General features: G+C 48.7%; 1 protein-coding gene across 2 annotated transcripts in view; it reads left to right on the top strand.

The window, feature by feature from the left end:
* Phf2 (PHD finger protein 2) overlaps positions 1–19,469 on the top strand; it is a 66,752-nt gene that overhangs the window by 25,159 nt on the left and 22,124 nt on the right. For both annotated transcript variants that reach the window (XM_060372744.1, XM_060372745.1), the window contains exons 2-4: positions 11,875–11,960; positions 15,293–15,407; positions 18,678–18,838. In XM_060372744.1, the coding sequence (XP_060228727.1) occupies positions 11,875–11,960; positions 15,293–15,407; positions 18,678–18,838 (362 nt within the window). The remainder of the gene's footprint in view (positions 1–11,874; positions 11,961–15,292; positions 15,408–18,677; positions 18,839–19,469) is intronic.

The raw sequence follows: 19,469 nt of genomic DNA, 5'->3' as shown, positions 1-19,469 counted from the left end.
CCTGTCCACATAGACCTTGGAAGTGGTGTGTTAATGTCCATAAAACGATCTTTTGAGGATTCTCTGGTATCATGTAGATCCTAGAGCTCAGATTGGGGATAGTGGACAGCTGACAGTATGGAGCCTTCCTCTCCATGAACACGGCTTATCATCCAGTGCTTTTTCTTCTGTGATTTCTTTCAGCAGAGTTTTGTAGTGTTCTTTATATTGGCCTTTTATAGGAATGTACACTTCTCTCATTTCATTTTAACAGTAAGACTGTGCATGTGCCATTTCTTAATTTTAAGTGTTGACCACTGGTCCATTAAAGGAAATTAATGTTGTGTATCAATCTTGCTATCTTGTGTCTTTGTCACACGTACTCCAGGGAACAATCATGCTATCTGTGAACAGTGACCATTTCTTCTTCCCAGGTGATAATGCATTTTCTTGTCTCATTGCACCAGTCAGGGCTTTCACATGTATTGAAAAGCAGTGGAGAGAGATGTGCTTGTTTCTTCCTTTCTTTTCTTGAGCTCATCATTGTCTTGATCTTAGCAGCATTCTGGTTTCTCTCTGTGGGATTTTTGGTTCATGGTAAATGTTCTTTATCACAAGTTTCTCTCTGTGAGTTAAACATACACAAGTCTTGAGTTTTATCAAATATTTATTATGTAATCTTTTTTTCCCTCTAACCTGTTGATGGATTACATAAATTTCCTTTCAAATGTTGAACCAGCTGTGCATACCTGGAACTAATCCCATGGTATATAATTTTGTATAATGTTGGGTTGAAATTGCTAGTATTTTGCTGATTTTTTTTTATCTATTTTCAGTATTCATGAGAGATTCTGGTAGATGGTTTTCTTGTACCAGTTTTGTCTAGATGTGTTTTAGAGTAGTGCTGGTCTCATGGAATGAATTAGGAAGGATTCCCTCTGCTTCAGTAGAGACTAGTATGATTTCTTTCTTTATAACATATTTGATAGGCTTCACCAATGAGTTCATCTGGGCCTGGTGCCCTTTGTTTTGGAAGGTTGCTAATTACTGATTGAAATCTTCAGTAAATCAAAGTCCTCTCAAATGTCTGTCTTTTTGTGTGTGTTTTAGCAGAGTATGTCTTTAGGGAATTGGTCCATTTTGGGTAAATCAGTGAAATTTGAGAGCATGGGGTTGTTTAGCTTAATTTAGTGTGTCTGGGTCATCACAAGCAAAGTGGGTGTCTGCTAGACAAGACATTGGTGGGTCTTCTTTTTCTTTTCTTTATTTTGCTATTCATGCTAACAGTCTCTGCCTTTTAATTAGTATATTTAGGATAGTAACATTTAAAGTGATTATTGGGTAGTTGGGCTAATACTTACCATATCTATTTCTATTCCCTATTCATTGCCGTATACATATGACAAATGTGTGTGTGCGCGCGCTCGCACTTGTATGTGTATGGATATACATGTGTAGATGTGCATGCACCTTTGTGCCTCCAGCCAAAGGTTGACGCTACATGTCTTTCTCAATTGCTTCTTAACTGTATTTTTTGATACAGTCAGTGTTTCCCACTGAATCAGGAGCTCACCAACTGGCTAAGCTGGCTGGTCAGCAAGCCCCGGGGATCTGCCTGTCTCTACCACCCAGTGCTGGGACTACAGGAGGGAACCACAGTGCCAGCTTTTTATGTGGCTGCTGGAGATGATCGGATTGTGTGACACTGGACCAACCAAGCTATTGCTCCACTCTCTGTTTTTTTTTTTTTTTCTTCCATTCTTTTATTATTCACTCTTTGGTTTTAAGTAAACGTGACATTTTAGGGTTTTTTTTTTTCTTTTTTAAAATTTTATCAGTGTAGTAATAATGTTTTGTTGCTGTTTTTTTTTTTGTTTGTTTGTTTGTTTGTTTCATCACAGGGGTTCTCTGTAGCCTTGGCTATCCTGGACTCGTTTTGTGGACCAGACTGGCCTCCATCTCACAGAGGTCTACCTGCCTGTGCCTCTCAGAGTGCTGGGATTACAGGCGTGCGCCACTGCACCCAGCTTCAATAACATTTTTTAACTAAAACCTTTTTAATGGTTGCTGTGGCAGTTTGGGTGAGAATGTCCCCATCATTGGCGGCACCATTTGCGGACATTATGAAACTTACAGGATTTGAAGCCTTCCTGGAGGAAGCGTGTCAGTGAGGGCAGCTTTGAGAGTTTGTAACCTTACCCCACTCTAGTTTGCTCTCTGTGTCCTGTTTCTGTGGTTGAAGATGTCATCTCTTAGCGTCCAGCTATGGCTGCTGGCTGCTGTGACTCCCCAGTGTTATGGACCCCCCCTCTGGAACCGTGAGCCAAGTAAACTGTTCCATCAGCCATTTTATCACAGCGACACAGAGTAACTAACACAGTTAGCTGCTTCTGAGTTTACAGTGAACGTTTATGGCCACTCTCCCACACAGGGCTCCAGCTGCTCCTGGTAGAGGAAGACACGGCGCTTTAAGGATTCCTTCGCATGCCGTACAACATTACTCTTTTTAACCTGACTTAAACATCAGGCACAGTATGCTCTGTTGCTCTTACTTTGAACAAATAGCTACCAGGTAGGCCAGTTAAGGGTCTGAGGGGTAGGGTCTCAGTGGGCAAAGGCTCTACTGCCAAGTCTGACGGCCTGAGCCCAGCCCCTGGGCCTGGTGTGGTAGGAGAGAAACAGCTTCTTGCAGCACTTTTCGGCCTCCACAGAGGGGCCATGCCCCACCCCCGCTAAATAATTGCTCAAATGTTTTAAAGAATATGAGCATTAAAACTTTTAAGGTGTTACTTTTTGACTAGCATCTTTTCTTCACATAGTTTGAGCTTCCAGCCTTTCTAATTTTTCTTCTCTCTAGGGAACTTTATTTAACATTTCTTAGAAATTGTGTACACTGGTGTCTAGTTCTCCCAGAGTTTGTTTAAATTCGAGAATATTTTCCTTCACCTTTGAAGGATAGTTTTGCCGGGCATGGTTGTGTACACCTGTAACCCCAGCGCTTAGAAACCTGAGGCAGGAGGATCAAAAGTTCAAGGTCAGATTTGGATAGCTACTGAGTTTGAGACCAGAATGGGCTATACCAGACCCTATCTCAAAAAGAAAAATTAGTTAATTAATTGATTAAACTTTAAAAGGAGGCTGGAGGCTGGTGGAGTCGGGGACATTGCGCGCAAGCCTGTCGATCTCAGCCCAGCCTCAGAGGCCACAGGCGGGAGAGAGCCTCTGCAAGCTTCTCTCTAACCGCCATGTGCACAGGAGGATAGACTCAGAATTCTGCACGTTCCCCAATGCCTCGGGCCCGTTCAGTCGTTGACTGCACACTCTTGATGCTGGAGAGGTGTCTGAGAAATGCAGTATCAGTCTGTCATTGCTTTTCTGTAAGTAAGGAGCTCTCCCCCTACCCACGGGCTCCTCTTAAGGTCTCTGTGTGCGTGTGAATGTGCGCATGTGTGGCTGGGCATGCACACGCATGCTCACGTATGTGGAGATCAGTGGCCAACCTTTGGAAGTAGGTTCTCTCCTTCTGCCTTATGGGTCTTCGTCATCAGGCTTGGCAGCAAGTGCGCTACCCACTGAGCAACCAGTTGATACTGTCTTTTTTTTTTTTTTTTGCTTTTAGTGTGCGTTATATTTTCTGCTGCAAATAAACAGTTTTGAGAGCAAGCATTCTGTTTACTTACACGCACCCACACGCTTGCCTCTTCTCTCATTCTTCTGGAAGCTGAGATCCTGTGCTGTGTGGTCCCGCCTGGAGCGTTGTACCCTAGGAGGCTTCTCTCTTCACGCTCGGTCCCTCACAGGGTGCTGCTGCCGACCAGTGAGGGGGTCAGTGTCCCAGCCGAAGTCCCTGGCTTGGGTTTTACGTGAGCAGCCAGAGGGTTGGGCTAGACGCGTGCCTCTCGCTCCGCTGTAGCCTTCCGCTCGAGAGCATCCTGTTCGAGACGCGTTCTCGGCAGGTCTGCCCCACTGGCACTGGCTTTGGCTTGCGTTCCATAAAGATTTATCTGTGAGCGTCAGAGAATATGGATTTGAGACGGTCTCCCTATGTGGCCTCTGCCTCCCAAGTGCTGGGATTAAAGTCATACACCACCACACTCAAACAAAAAATATGTTTTAACATAAAATTGCATATACTTATAAATTCAGATAGTTTTGATTGAAACAAAAGTCAGTTTTCACGATTAAAAGTCTTTAAGGGCTAAGGGCCTACTCAGTAATGAGGTACCTGCCTTGTCCCCCTGAGGTCCTTTGGATCCCTGGCACCACATACTCAAGGGTTTGGTGTGGATACTAACAATACTGATTTTGGGGGTATGTGGCTCGGGTGGCAAAGCATGCGAGCTGAGGGTCCGTGTGATCGTGAGGGTCTCAGGTTGAGTCCTCAGCATCCAGCAGAATCGAGGCATGTGCCTGACACCCCGCCTTGGGGTGGGGTGATAGGTAGCCTGCCAGCGTACCAGAATCAGTGAGCTCTGGAGTGACCTAGGCGTTAGATGGGTGAGCCTCTCAGAAAGGATGGTGTCCAGTGTTGATCTCTTGCCTCTACACGTATGCTTGCACATGCGTTCACAGCCACATATGTGTCATACACATGAGCATGTGCATACATATGTACCTCACACATACACAAATAAAATACCAGCTGTCCCCACTCCCCACCCGTGAACTCATGATGACATGGACTCCTGCTGAGGCTGATGGCGTGTGCCTGTCTGTCTGTGGTGGCAGTGGTGGCATTTGGATAGTAATGTGCCCCAAAGGTCTGTGCTGAATGCCTGGTCCCATCCTGCAGTTGCAAGGTGGCAGAGCCTTGAGGAAGTGAAAGCTAGGGGGAGAGAAACAAGGTCCTCAAAAGGCACACCACCCCTCCCCCACATCCCTCTCAGTCTGCTTCCCAGCTGTGCTGAGGAAGACAGGCCTCCCACCATAATGCTCTGTACCACAGGCCCAAAGAAACAGGCCAAGTGACTCTCTACCAAGACCTCTCAAACTATGAGCCAAAATAAGTGTTTCCTCCTTTAAAGGTGTTTTTCTGGGGTGTTTTGTCACGGTGACAGCTGTCTAGCAGCAGCAGCAGCACCCTTTAACTGCAGTTCAGTAGGCATCTCCTACTGTGGTGTGTCCTCTTCTATAACTGGGAATTACAGCTCCGTTGCTAGCCAGGCAGACACCATCTCCCCTTGTGATTTCCGTGCAGAAAACGGTCTTTTCACAGCTACAGCCTTAGCACGCATTTTAGCATTAGACCGAAGACTCTCTTGGTGCTTGTGACTCATGTGCAAGTGATCATTTATTTTGGTTCCTGATGTTTTTCAGTGGAACAGGAAGCAGTTCCATTGTCCTGAATTGTCTTTATTACTATGCCCAAGAGGGGATGCAGCGAGCCCCTAGGGCTGTGGGGGAGTGACCTCTCTGTCTATAGGATGAGACGAGGCCGTACTCTTCAGGCACACACAGCCAGCCCTGACCTGGATTTTCATCTTGTTCTGAGGTTGGGTCTTAGCAGGTCGCTCTAGCTTTTCTGAAACTCACTACATAGCCCAGGCTGGCCTTGAGCTTGGGATGATTCTCTTGCCTCTGCCTCCCGAGTGTTGGGTTTATGTGTGTCCATACCACACCCAGCTCTTGACCTGGCTTTAATTAGAATAACAAGTGTGCGGGACTTGCTAACTCCTTTCCAGCACATGCTGTTTGAAATAAACTCCTGAGTGTGGTTTTTATGCTTTTAAGTGAGTTAGAAGTCAGGTTTCCTGAATGCAGCTCATAACATGCCTGTTAGTTCAGTCATCATGAGCATCTTACCCTTGGCACCACAGCCACTCATTCTCTTACCTCCAGCTTGCTTTGTGGCCTGGGGATATCCCTGCTGTGTCCTGTAAGTGGAATGATGGTGGCAATGAAACTTGAAGGGACCCAAGGCTTCTCCCTTCCCCTGGGAGTGGTTCAGCTGCCTCTGGTTGGGGAGGGTACAGCTAACCCTGAGTTTCTTAGAAAGGTCACAGAGTGTTGTCACCAGGAACATTTGAGATGTGCCCTGTGAAACAGCTTTAGAGCTGCGTAACAGTAAGCGACTCGCTTTGTCCTTAGGGAAGTGTGTGGTTTCTGCCGATGGTGCGAGGGTTTTCTATAAGGGCATCCATTCTATAAACGGCTTACAGAAGAGAATTCCCTGATAAGCAAGTCAGAGCCTGACCTTTGCACAGGCACCATGGTGGTGTGAACCCTTAGTGGCTAGTGTGACTGCTCCGTGACCACGAGTGCTCCCAGGCTGGCGTGACTGTTCTATGGGTGCTGTGGCTCCTCCATAGCCGGAATGGATGCTGCATGACTGGTGTCAATTCTCCATGGCAGTAAGAAGCGCTCCAGAGCTGTGTGAATGCTCATGGCTGTGTGAGTGCCCCATAGCTTATATGAATCCTCTATGGTTGGTGTGGATCCGCCACGGCCAGTGTAAAATGCCCCATAGCTGGTGTGAATTCTTCATGGCTAGTGTGAATTCTCCATTGCCGGTGTCAATGCTCTGTGGCTGGTGTGGAGGCTCTGTGGCCGGTGTGGAGGCTCCACTGTGGGTGTGAATGTTCTAAGCAGCATGCCAGAGTTCCAGGACCATACAGTCACTTCCCATCAGCAACCCACATCCCCTCTCCTCGCCCTGCCGTCCCACTGGCTGTGTGTCTCTCTGCTCACGTGTTGTAGACATTTTCCCTGAGAGCTGTTGTACGGTGTTAGCCCTATGTGTTGGGCTTTTTTCTCTTCACTAATGTAGTGTTTTTCCATTCATATGTGTTGCTGAGTATGTAAACTCTAGGACAAATAATGTATTATGTGTGTGCTCACATGTTTTTGATCATCCACCTGTCTTGAATGTTGGATGCTGTACCCACGTTAGTTACTGTACCTCCTACTATTTTGTGTGTGAATGGCGCATTGATGAAAAGCCAATTCTTAAATCTTAGATATATAGCTGAGTGAAACTCCTGCTCATATTTCACTTTATGTTTATTTTCTGAGGAAATCAATCTTTTTTTTTTCCTGTGTCTGCACCATTTTACATTCCTCAATTGAAGAAATTATGGAGGGGTCACAGTCTCGCCACATCTTCATAAAAATTGTTCCCATCCCACTGGGTGTGAGGTTGCATCTCGGAGTTTTGATTTTCACTTCTCTAATGACTTGAATATTCAGCATCGCCTCATGTGTTTGTTGGCTGTTTATTCATCTTCTCTGGGGAAATGTCTGTTTGAGTCATTTGCTCATTTTAAAATTAGATTATTTTATCATTGGGCTATAAGAGTTCTTTGTGTATTTGGATGCTAGACCCTTAGTAGATATATAATTTTAAAATCTTTTTTCTCATTCTGTAAGTGGCCTTTTCTTTCTCAACAGTGTTCTTTGATGTACAAACATGTTTTTTAATTAAACTGAAAGATTCTTCACAGCCTCATACATCCATGTAATGAATTTTGGTCTTTTTCACACGCACCCCATTCCGGGTTCTCTTCCTCTTCCTTCTTCCATTGAAGCTCTCTCATTTCCAGCGGGTCCCCACAGTTTCAAGCCCCCTCCTCTTTCTGAGTTTAACTGGGATTTCTTGCACAAGCATGGGTGAGGGGGTTATTCATTAAAGCTACAATGCTGAAGAAAATGGCACTCCCTTCCCTACCCAGAAACCATCAGCTGCCGGCGAGCCCCATCCCCAGCCATGATGAAATGTTGCCTGGCCCAATCTTAGGTGCACAAAGGTCTTTAATTTCGACGAAGCCCAGTTTATCATCTGTTGCTGCTGCTGCTGCTGATTCCTGTGGGTTATGTAGAATCATCCATTGCCAAATACAAAGGCATGAGGACCTCATTCATGTTTTCTTCTAACAGTTCTATTATTTGAGGTCTTCGGTTTATCATCTGTTTTCAGGCAGTTTTTTATGTAGGGCATCAGGGATAGAGACAGGCAGACTGTGAGAACTCACTGGCCAGCCAGTCTATAAACAGTAAGCTTCAGCTTCAGGGAAAGACCCTGCTCAGGACAGAGGGCACGGAGGAAGACCCCCAGTGTCCTGCCCTGGCCCCTCCAGGCGCTTGCACAGGTGTGTGCGTCTGTAAACCCATGTGCATGCGGTATGCCACTCACGTGCATGCAGCACGCTGGCACACACACATGTGCAAAGAATAGCCTTTCCCTGTGAACGATCTTACATCCCTTGTCAAAAATGGACTGACCGTTGGTATGGAGGTGTTCTGGGTCTAATTCTGTTCTGCTGGTCTTTGTCTAGCTAGATGTCAGTGGCACATTGCCTGGGTTACTATGGCTTTGTTGTAAGTTTTGAAGTTGTGAAGTGTATGTTTTCTTCATCTTATTTATTTTTTTTGGAAGATTTGCTTATTTGAGGGTCCTTCACAATTCCATGTGATTCTAAAGTGAGCTTTTCCCCTTGTTTCAGCAGGGTACAGATCTTGCCTGTATTTGAGGTACATTTCCTCAAAGACTTTATCCCTCTTGGTGCTGCTGTGATCACGTCCTCAATTTTCTTTTCAGATTATCTGTTGCCAGTGCCTAGAACCATGGCAGTGCTTTTGTATTAATCTCGCATTCTACAACTTCTCCTTTTGCCAGTGCTAGCATGTTTTATATATGTGGTTTCCATGCGATTTTCTATATATTTAAGCTTGTCATCTGCAAATAAAGATCATTTCGCCTCTTTCAGGTTGAAGGTCTTTAATTTAGTTTTGTAGTCTTAATTGCTCTGATCATCACGTCCAACACCGCTTTGCGCAGAAGGCAACAGCAGGCACCTGCCGCTTGTCAGATCTTCTGGGGAAAGGTTTTTGGCCTTTCATCATTGAATGTGATACAATGGTGAAAGCTTCAAGGTTACCGTCTATTCCTAGTCTGTAGATTAAAAAAAAAATTATGACCAGTTGTGGCACACACCTTTAATCCCAACATTTGGAAGGCAGACACAGGTGGATCTCCAGGGCAGCCTGGTCTACAGAGTGAGTTCTAGGCTACCCAAGGCTACAGAGAAGCTCTGTCCCACAAATAAATAAAATTGTGAATAGATGTTGGATTTTGCCAAGTACTTTTTATATCAGTTGAGGTGCTCCTTGCATTTATATGAGGCGAGAACAGCTTAGGAAGGACAGGGCTTGGGGAAGGACTAGGAAAGAGGGGGACGGAAGCGTGAGGGAGAAAGGGCCACATGACTTCTTGCCTTTTGCCCTCAGAAATGGGTAAAAGCTGCATGATTCCTGCTGCTGTGTAACCTCCAGGATGGGGCCCTGGGTCCCCTACCTCCCCCTTTGTACAAATCAGATGTGGCGCTGCAGGGGTTGAAACGCTGGTTTACCTCGTGTATTGAACTATCCTTTCATTCCTGTGATAAGTCTCTCTTGGTCCTGGCGCACAGCCCCCTGACTACGCTGCTGGATTTTAGGATGCAGTTTGGTGAGGATTTTTTTTCCCCTTTTGGGTTTTCGAGACAAAGTTTCTCTTTGTAGCTTTGGCTGTCCCAGAACTCACTCTGTACACTAGGCTGGCTTCGATCTCAGAGATCCTCCTGCCTCTGCCTCCTGAGTGCTGGGATTAAAGGTGTGCTCCACCACCGCCACCTGGCTTGCTGAGGACTTTTATTTTGCTATTAATAAGAGATGTTGGTCTCTTGTATGCCTTTATCTGGCTTTCAAATCAAGATTTTACTAATCTAATAAAAGGAGTGAGGGCAGCTGGGGTGAGTGGTAGAGTCCTTGCCTAGCATGTTTGAGGCCCTAAATTCATTCCCAGCACCAAAAGAAGGGGTGGATCAGTAAAGTTACTGTCTCTTCTGTTTGTTTCTGAGGAGGAGTGATATTATTTTGATAGAATTCAGTAGTGGTGCTTCTGGGCTTTTCCCTGGTGTTGCTTTATTCTGTGTGTCTGTGTGTATCACAGCACGTATGTGGAGGTCAGAGGACAACCGCCAGGTGTCTGTCCTCTCCTTCCACCCCTTGTGTCCAGGGAATTGAACTCCCGCTATCCTGGAGGTGAGCCCCTTCTCCCCCTGAGAGGTCTTGCTGGTCTCGGGAGTTTTCTGAGGGAGCTTTTTGAGGAATGACGCAACGTCTTGTTGCAGATCTTTTCATTCTTTGTGTTTTGTTTGTGTGTGTACATGTGTCTCGCTGAGTTGTGGCAATCGATGTGGACTTTCGATGTGGACCTCAAGCACTCTTCTGCTAAGTTACACCTTACTCAGCTGCTTTTGAGTTAAATTTTTTTTTTTAATTTATGTAAACCCTAGGAATTTGTCCATTTCACCTAGGCTACCTAATTTATTGGTCTATAAACGTTCACAGTGTCCTCTCATAGTCTTTTCTCTTCTTGGGGACAGTAGTAGTATCATTTCCATGTTTGGTTTCAGTGGTCATTCTTTTAGTCCTCTCGCTTTTTGTCTTGGTCAGTCTAGGTAAGAGCTTGTACACTTTCAGTTTGGTTGATTCTCTCTGGTGATATCGGATTAGCTTATATACATTTTACTCCCTCCCCCCAATAATATTGAAGAAGTCCCCATTTGGTGGGAAACAAGCTCAGAGATACAGAGATATGCCGTTTCAGCAGGTGGTGTTTGAGGGATGCAAGAAGGCCCTCCCTTTTCCTGCTCAAGGTTTGCAGAGATCAACCATGTTCATCATTCCCAGGAGCTGGCTCCTTGTTTTTGAGACAGGGTCTCTATTTGGGATCTGAAGCTCACGGATTAGGCCATCCAGCCAGTACGCCCCCTGAAAATGCTGTCTTTACCTGTCCAGTGCTGGGATTGTCAGCATGCACCACATCCTGCTTTTCTTGCAAGGGTTCTGGGAAACTAAACTGAGGTCTCCGTGTTTGCACAGTAAGCCCTCTACTGACTGAGCCATCTCCTCAGCTCCTCTTACTTATTTTTAATAGGTATAAATTTTATAGTGGTTCCCTATGAGCCAATAAATACACCATGAGGCCATACATTAAAAAAAAAAAAAAAAAAAAAAGACAAAAAGCACATTTTAAAAGCCATGCTAAGTATGGCTGGAAGCCCTTTCGGAACTTTGACTTTTGATGGATTTGTAGAGCTTGCCTGTGTCAAAGTCATTTGCATACTGTGCCCTGGTGGCTTCCAGACAGCCAGTTTCCTTAGCCCTTCCTGGGTGGAGCCTCTGGGGCTTCCCCTCAGGAAATGCCACTTTAAAATACAGGTCTCTCTGTTTATGCTCTGTGCTCACTGGAAGGATGAGTTGGCGTGCTTTCCAGTACAGTGACTGGCCTCTCTTAGTTACGTGTAATCAGGGTGGAAGGTGTCAGAACAGAGTGCCAGGTTTTCATTTGCTGTTGGTGTTGGAGGTTGCGTCTTTCGCTTCTGACCTCATTCCCTAAGTGGCTCTGACTGTGAATGTCAGTGCCAGTAGCTGACCAAGTTTTGAAGCAGGTGTTCGGGGCTCTGGAAGAGCTCTCGGGAGGGAAGAAGGGGACCCCCTGATCGCTGTCCCTCAACCTTGCCCTGACCTCCTGAAGCTGAGTGGGGCAAGTGGTTGTGATGTAGCTCAGGGCTCTCCAGGCTCCTCAGGTGTGTTCTGTTCCCCAGCTACCACTAGCGTGGGCCGTGTCTTACCCTTCCAGGGTGGGGATGAAGGAGGTCCTCCGGGAGGCAGTCTCGCTGGGTGAGTGGCTCAGGCACTGGGTCCTCGCGAGCATCTGCAGCTGTGTGTGAGACGCACTGCAGGACCATGTGTGAGGAGGGCAGCTCTGCAGCCTCTCCCCCCCCTCCACAGCCTGCTGTCCTGGACAGCTCCTCTGCTCCTGGTTCCCAGCAGTGAGCTTGTGGAAGGAAGGCACCGAGGGAGATGAGGGCGACGGACCGCAAGCGTGCTAACGTCTGTCCCCTCCTGTTTCAGCTGTGTTGGGGTGGAAGAGGAGGAGGCACCAGACATCGACATTTACCACTGCCCGAACTGCGAGAAAACCCACGGAAAGTCCACTCGTAAGTACCTCGGACCCCCTCCCACTCAGCTGATGGCCTTTGGATTTACTCATCCTCAGAGGCAGCCATGCAGATTCTGCCATCCCCGAGGCGTTGCCAGGGCCACACTTAGCACTATAGTGGGCAGGCTAGCCCATGGGAAGTGTGGATTTGGGGTTCAGATGATAAAAGACATGAGTGTTTAGGGTGCTTAGCTCAGCCAAGCCCCGACGTGTTTATGAGTGGCTCAGCAGTCCATCTTCTAGGAGCCTGGCTTGCCATACCCAGCAAGCCTACAACAAGTCTTTGGGGGCCGGGATTTCCCACAGTGCCCGAGGCAGCTGTGCATGCAGTGCTTCTTGGGGCTCTGCTGTGCAGCAGGTGCGAGGGGATACCAGGGTGCAGGCTCGGCTCATACTGTGCAACCTCACGCAAGCAGGCTTTGAGGCTAGGGCTGAGCCTTACCTACAGGTAGGGAGCAGAGCTGTGGCCTGGAGGAACATAGAGACTGGCCCTGTGTGTGTGTGTGTGTGTGTGTCCATCCTCAGAGCTCCTGTCTATGTTGGTGTTAGAAGCACTCACATACACTGCAGATGGACATTTAAACTGGCTGTTTCACTATTCACATCTCATGCCTGAGGCTGAACTGGTTGATCTGGGGGACTGTGTCTAGCTCCCATTATAGTCGCCATGTCACTCCCCTCTCAGGAGAGCCTCACCCAGGTGCTCAGTGCAAGCCGAGAGGCCATCTCCCCTGGCTTTGTGGACGAAGTCCTGTGAGCATAGAGAGGTGAGGATGAGAGAGATGCAGGCAGTGGGAGAGACACAGGCAGCTCAGGAAGTGGGAAACACGGGGACCAGGGAATCTAGTACTGGGGTACTCAGTTAACAAGGGACACAAGCAGTGGAGAGACATGGGCCCACACTCCTGTTCAGTGGGCCAAGGTTTATCTGAGAATATGGGGACACTGAGCCTGATCTGGCTCCTGGTGAGGCCGGTGCTAGGTGGGGTGGACTCTTGCTGTTCTTGGACTCTCTCTGCTGTCTCTTGGCCCTTCTAGGGCTTAGGTACATTGCTAGAAGGGTGAGGCAGATCTGGCCTCTGGTCACGTCCTAGCACATCCTTAGCATCTGGCTGTGCTACCAGACCATAGTCCAGGACTCGTAAGGCACCTTCCAGACCTCCCAGGGCGCTTACGCTGAGAATGGCTCGCAGTGAGGTAAGCTGAGTCACTGATGATATGGACAGAGAGGGTGCTCCCACTCTCCTGGCACCTTGCTAAGCTCAGGGCCTTCTTTGTCTTTGTGTCCGAAATGAGACAAACATGAAGAGCTTCTACAGGACCTAGGGTTGCTCCGTGGGGCCTGGGAGGCTGGGTCAGGCTGGAGCAGGGTTGGACCAGGAGAGACCAGCAGGCGTGTTCCTAAGGAGGGTGGGGTAAGGCCCTGTGTGCTCATCCACGGGTCCCTGATCAGGGTGAGCACACAGCCCCGCATGGTTATCTGGGAGTCATTTCTAAGGAGACTTCAGATTTGTGGGGGTAAAGAAGTTGGAAACTGGCTGGGGCCTCTCCTGGCAGTCACAAATGTCTTAAGGGATCCTGGCTTGGGGGCTCTTGCCTGAATCTGTCCAGAGTAGAACAAAGGTGTGGCTTGGGGCTGAGAAGGTTGCATCAAGGGCGAATAGTCTGATTTGGGGGGGAGGGGACATCGGGCATCCTCAAAACCAGCATTTGATTGTGTTAACAGCCTATCCACTAGGGAAGGCATGTGCCCTGCCTCCCCAGACCCTGCCTCTGGACTCGGGTGGGGTTTGAGCACAGGCTCCACAGTCAGCCAGGGGCCCAGGTACCAGCTCTGACTCCCATTCTTACCACCGGTTCCTGCGGAGTGATGTGTGCATAGGGTGCCTGCGTTTTTACCCGTATGCCTGCCATAAATGTTTGTTTGTCTGTTTTTGCCTCTGTGACAAATTCCACAGGCTGGGTGGCTTAAAGAATGGGATGTTCATTCTGTGCCCCTCTGAGGACAAAGAGTCAAGGTGCTAGCATCTATGGCATCATCTCTCAAGGTGAAAGGGTGAAGAAGCCTCCTGTGGGTTCTATCCCCACAGAGAGGACTTCCATTTCATGACTCTCTGCCCTCAGGTGCCCTGCCTTGAGGACTGACATATGGATCTGGGGCACAGACTTCAGTCAGAGCATGCTTATGTGTGTATGTGCGAGTGTGTCCATTTGTGTGTGTACTCAGAGGGGGCTGTGTAAACACTAAGGTTTAGACTCACTGCTGTTTTTGAGAGGCTTGCACTCCTTCAGCCCCCATGGTCCAAAGTTCCAGCACTTTCTCTCCCAGCGTGCTTCCTCAGACTTGAGCTGAGTCCGCACTGTGAGTGATGCCTGCCCGTGACACTGGCTGCAGGCATATGCTCAGCCCCAAAGCCTTGGTGACAAGGGGCTCTTCCACTGTCTTGGGGCAGTAGGTGGGTACAGTGACAAGCCGGAGACTGGCCCTCCCATGCTGCTTTCTCTTCACTGAGCCATAGTGATGGTGGAAGGCTCAGCCCCACACAGCCTCTGTGTGTCCTTTGAGGTGGTTTTGGCCTGTGGGTCTTGGTCAAGGCCATGAGCTGGGTTTATTTGACCAACGAAAGTGTGGTGTTCCTAGACATGAGCCTGGCAAGCCACCCTCTGTGGCAGAGCCCGGAGGGGCAGTGCAGCTCTGCAGCTACAGCGCAGTGTCAGAGATGTGGCGAAAAGCACTCACCTGGCTGAGGGATCACTCCCATCCCTGTCGTGCTCACTGTGGGGTTAGGGTAGGAAGCCACGTGTTCTCAGCGCTGCCCTCTGTTGCTCAGAGCGCTACACAGCAGCTTCTGTTCCAGGGCCTGCTTGACCTCCCTACACCTCGGGTCATCTCCAGGGGTCTGTTCATGGGCACATTGACCAGGAGGTAGGGAAAGAGGGGGTCAGACAGGGGATGTCCAGGCAGGAAGGGGGCAGGCCTTCATCTGAAGGCCAGGCAGGATTGCCCTCATTGTGGGGATGGTGAGTTCCTGGGCTGAGACCCTTCTAAGAGGAGCCTCTGGTTGCCTTGGCAGACTTGGTGCCTGAGTGAGGAGGGGCTAGGGCTGGAGTGGAAGAGTGGGCTCCATTGTGAGAGGCGGGGATGAGGAGGAGGTGCTGGTGTAGGCAGGGAGGGTCCTGGGAGAAGATTTGAGGTTGCAGTGGTGGTGAGCTTCCTAGCTTTCTGTGCCCCGTGGTACCTGGCTGGAATGTCCTCTTATTGGCGTAGGGGCCTCCAAAGTTGGGTAGGAGCTGTGCTTCGAACAGACCCCTCTCCTGTCTCCTCCATAGTCAAGAAAAAGCGGACCTGGCACAAACATGGCCCTGGGCAAACGCCAGACGTTAAGCCAGTGCAGAATGGCAGCCAGCTGTTCATCAAGGAGCTGCGGAGCCGAACCTTCCCCAGGTAGGTGATCCTCCTGAGGTGGCTGGCCTCCCAACAGGTGGGGGGACCGGCCCGTCCTTACCCGTGGGTGGTCCTTCATTGAGTGGCTGCACCTTCTCCAGGTGAGCTGCCTTCCACAGGGGGTCTAGACAGTGCTGTTAAGGGGTAGACCCATCCACTGAAACCCTGGCTCCTCCCTCCGTCTTCTGGTCACTGCACCCCTGGCTGCGTGTACTGTCCCTCTCAGTTCCCGTGTCTCTCACTGGGGTCTCCCGCCTCCAGGAGAGCTAAGAGTCAGGGACCTGTTGTTGAGGCAGGGGCCTCAGGCCTTCTACAGACAGGTAATGTCTCCCCTCTGTCTGTCAGCACCTCCTGAGGACATATATCAGTACCACTGTTAAGCCTCCTCCTCTGGGTGGAGATGGCCTCTTTCCATCCTGGTGTCTGGCCACCTGCTCTCACCACCTTTAGAGGCCTTCGTCTTCTTTCTGCTTCCTGCGGCCCGTTTTGCCTGAGGCCTGTCAAAGAAGCGGGCAGTATTCCTGTGGGGACGGTCAGTTTTGGGAGGCTGTTCTGAGTCACCCACAGTTGAGAGGTTGCTTCTGTTTGACTGAAATCCTGAGTCTTCTCTTGTTCTGGAAGGATAGTGTCAACGGGCAGAGTTCCCAGGTGGTGGGCTTCTGCTCTTGCTTATCATGGGACTTCGCAGGAGCAGCTGGGCTTTGCTTTGGGCCCCTTCTTCTGAGCAGAGTGCCTCTTCTTCATCTCCCCCGACCTCCCTGAGATACACTTCACTTACCACTTTACCCTGTGGAAAGCTCAGTAGCTTCTGATGTGTTCACAGAAGTGTGCCTCTTCAGAGCCTTTTACCCCCACAAAGAAATCCTGCCGACTTCTCCTTCACCATGGCCCTGAGAAACCACAGGCACCTTTACATGCTGGGCCCACTTTCTCCCGTGTAAATCCGTGTACTGGGGCTTTTCCTACATAGACGCACCCGGTGTTTGGGTAGCTTTTTTTGGTCCGATTATTTTCAAGGCTCACCACACTGTAGCCTTTGTCAGGACTTTGTTCTCTTTTTGGCTGAAGAGTCTCCTATTGTCTGGCTGGACCACTTGCTGTTTATATCACTCAGCTGATGGCCATTTGGGCTATTTCTGTTATATATATATATATATATATAATTTTATTTTTTAACTACTATGAATAATTGTGGTCTAAACATTTACGTACACTTTTACACTTTTCTGTGTAGTCATATGTTTTCATTTCCTAGTGTGGAGCCACTGGGTCAGATGGAAATTCCATGTTTAATTGTCTGAGAACTGCCAGACTGCTTTGCAAGGCAGCTGCCTCGTGTGACGTTCCCGCTGGCACAGGCGAGGGGAGCTCCCGGATTCTGCTGGGTCTCCTCACAGCCAGGCGTTTGACTCTGGCCATCCTGTGGCTGGGAAGTGCTCTCTCATATTTTGACTTGCCTGTCCCTCATGACTGGAGAACAACTTTTTGTTTACATGTGGGCCTTTCCGTTCTCCTCCTAGAGAAACCTATTGAGATCTTCTGCCTCACTCACTCTGTGTATATGTGTGTGCTCACATGTGGGCATCTGCATTTGGAGACCACAGGATACCCTTAGGTGTTGTTTCTCTCTCTCTCTCTCTCTCTCTCTCTCTCTCTCTCTCTCTCTCTCTCTCTCTGAGATACGGTTTCCCCAGCCTTTGCCTCACCTTTTAAATATTTTTTATTTATTTACATATTTATTTGTGTATGTGTGTACAGGCATTTGTGTGCATGGACAGGCCTGGTAGCAGGCACTTTTATTTGCTGAGACATCTCACTGATCTTGCCTTACACTCATAAAAAATTTTATAACATTTATTTTCTGTGAATGAGTGTTCTGCCTATATGTATGTGTATGCACCACACATGTGCCCGGTGCCCGTAGAGGCCAGAAGAAGGCATCAGATCTCCTGGAACTGGGATTATGAGTGGCTTTGAGCTGCCGTGTAGGAGCTGGGAACTGAACTAAGGCCCTCAGCAAGAGCAGCAAGTGCTTTTAGCTACGGTGCCATCTCTCCAGCCCAGCTCCTCACACCTCCTAAAGTGGGATTCATCTTTTTGTTGTTGACCAGTGAAAGTTCTTAAAAATTATGCCTGTGTGTTTGTGTCTGGGCTCATATGTCCAGGTGCCCGTGCAGTCTAGAAAAAGCATTGGATGCTCCTGCAGCTGGAGTCCAGGAAGCTGAGAGCTGCCTGGCAGTGTTATTCCTTAGCTGCCGAGCCATCTCCCAGCCCTCTTTACGCATTCTAGAAGCATCCTCGTTGTGCATGCGTGGCAGGTATTTCCTGCCCTGGTCCTTCTGTTGACTTTTTTGATGGTGGCCTTTGAAGCAGAAAGTACCTTTGATGTTGCTGGTTTTATCTAATCTTTCATTTGTTTCTGGTCCTCTTGTTGCTATCTAAAACCTTCACCAAATCCAAGGTCATGAAGATTGATCTTGCTGTTTTCTCCTTAAAGTTTTGTGGCTTTAGCATTTAGTTTGTGCATTGATACAGTTGAGTTAATTTTTGTGTGCAGAATGGGTTAAAACGCTAACTTTATTTCTATGTTTCTGTCTGTTTGTTCCAATATCACCTGTTGGAAGGACTGCCTTTTGCTATGGGGCGGCCTTGGCTCCTCTGTTGAAGTCACTTGCTCATAGTGCTCACCTGTATGCCTGGACAAAATTCTAGGCACTGGTCGGTGTTTGTTCTTGTGCCAGGACTACACTTGACTCCTGTATTAAGTTTTGAAGTCAAGGTGTGTGGGTCCTGAACCTTTGCTCTTCATTTTCAAGAATGGGCTAGCTAGTCTGGCTCCGTCATGTGGTCCTCGTGGGTTTCAAGATCAGCCTGTGAGTTCCTATGAGAAAGTTCCTGGGGTTCTGCAAGGTGCCGTAGAAAGATGTTGCATTTGCTCTCTATGCCATGCAGGGGGTGCGTGAGAGAGCGAGAGGCCCTCCTGGGGGCGGTGTCTGTCTGCCTCCCTTGGCTGCAGTGAGTGGCCAGTGTGCAGGAACAGGGCAGGGGCTTTCTGTCCCTCATCACTGTTGTGCCTGACCTCCATGACCCCGTCACCATTACCCATGGGCCTGTGTGCCTTGCTCCCGGTGGCGGGGTTGCTGGAAGCAGCACAAGGTTGCCTACAACGGCCTCAGTTGTTGTTAGGGCGCTGCCGCAGGCCAGCCTCCAGGAGCGGGGGAGGCGTGTGGCCAGGGATCCTGAGGCCTCTGGCTTTCCCTTACTCTGCAGTGCTGAAGATGTGGTGTCCCGTGTGCCAGGCAGCCAGCTCACCGTGGGCTACATGGAGGAGCACGGCTTCACTGAGCCCATCCTTGTGCCCAAGAAAGATGGCCTGGGCTTGGCGGTCCCTGCCCCGACATTCTATGTGAGCGACGTGGAGAACTATGTGGGTGAGTGCTGCCCTTCGTGAATCTTGTGGGAGCCTGGAGTAGGAGGTGTGGGGAGAAGGACCTGTGCTGTGTACTTGACCCCAGCACCCTGGCTTTATCCTTGATTCAATGAGAGCAGGCTCTCCCTTCCCAGTGGGTGCTCCACCATCTTTGAGGACACCTACAGTGCTTAGCACACACCTGTGATGATGTTGCCGTCGTCAGTGGGGCCTGAGGCCCAGGATTCTTGTCCACAGATGTTCCCACAGCTTCCACCTGACAAAGGGCTTATTTGCCTGTCTAGTCTGCATTGTTTCATGTTCTCCTGATCGTGGACCTCTGTAAAGACTTTTCTATCCTTATTTATTTGAAGAGCCTCAACCTTTTCTCATCAGCTACAGAAAGGGCAAGAGAAGTGTTTTCCCTTTCAGTATCAACTGATCAGTTAGAACAGCAAGTTGGTGCTTATATTAATTACCCTGTATTAGCATTCTATCATTATAATGAAATATTTGAGACAAATGTTTTACAAAGGGGGTGAGGTTATTTGAACTCATGATTCTAGAGCTACCAGCCCATAACCATTGTCCCCGTAGTTTTGGGTCTGGTAAGGTTGTGGGTGATGGAGAAAACTGTTCATGTCATGAGTCAG

The sequence above is a fragment of the Meriones unguiculatus genome, chromosome 19 (assembly GCF_030254825.1).
Source record: "Meriones unguiculatus strain TT.TT164.6M chromosome 19, Bangor_MerUng_6.1, whole genome shotgun sequence".
NCBI classification, from domain to species: Eukaryota; Metazoa; Chordata; class Mammalia; order Rodentia; family Muridae; genus Meriones; species Meriones unguiculatus.
This window is presented reverse-complemented; position numbering and strand designations above follow the sequence as displayed.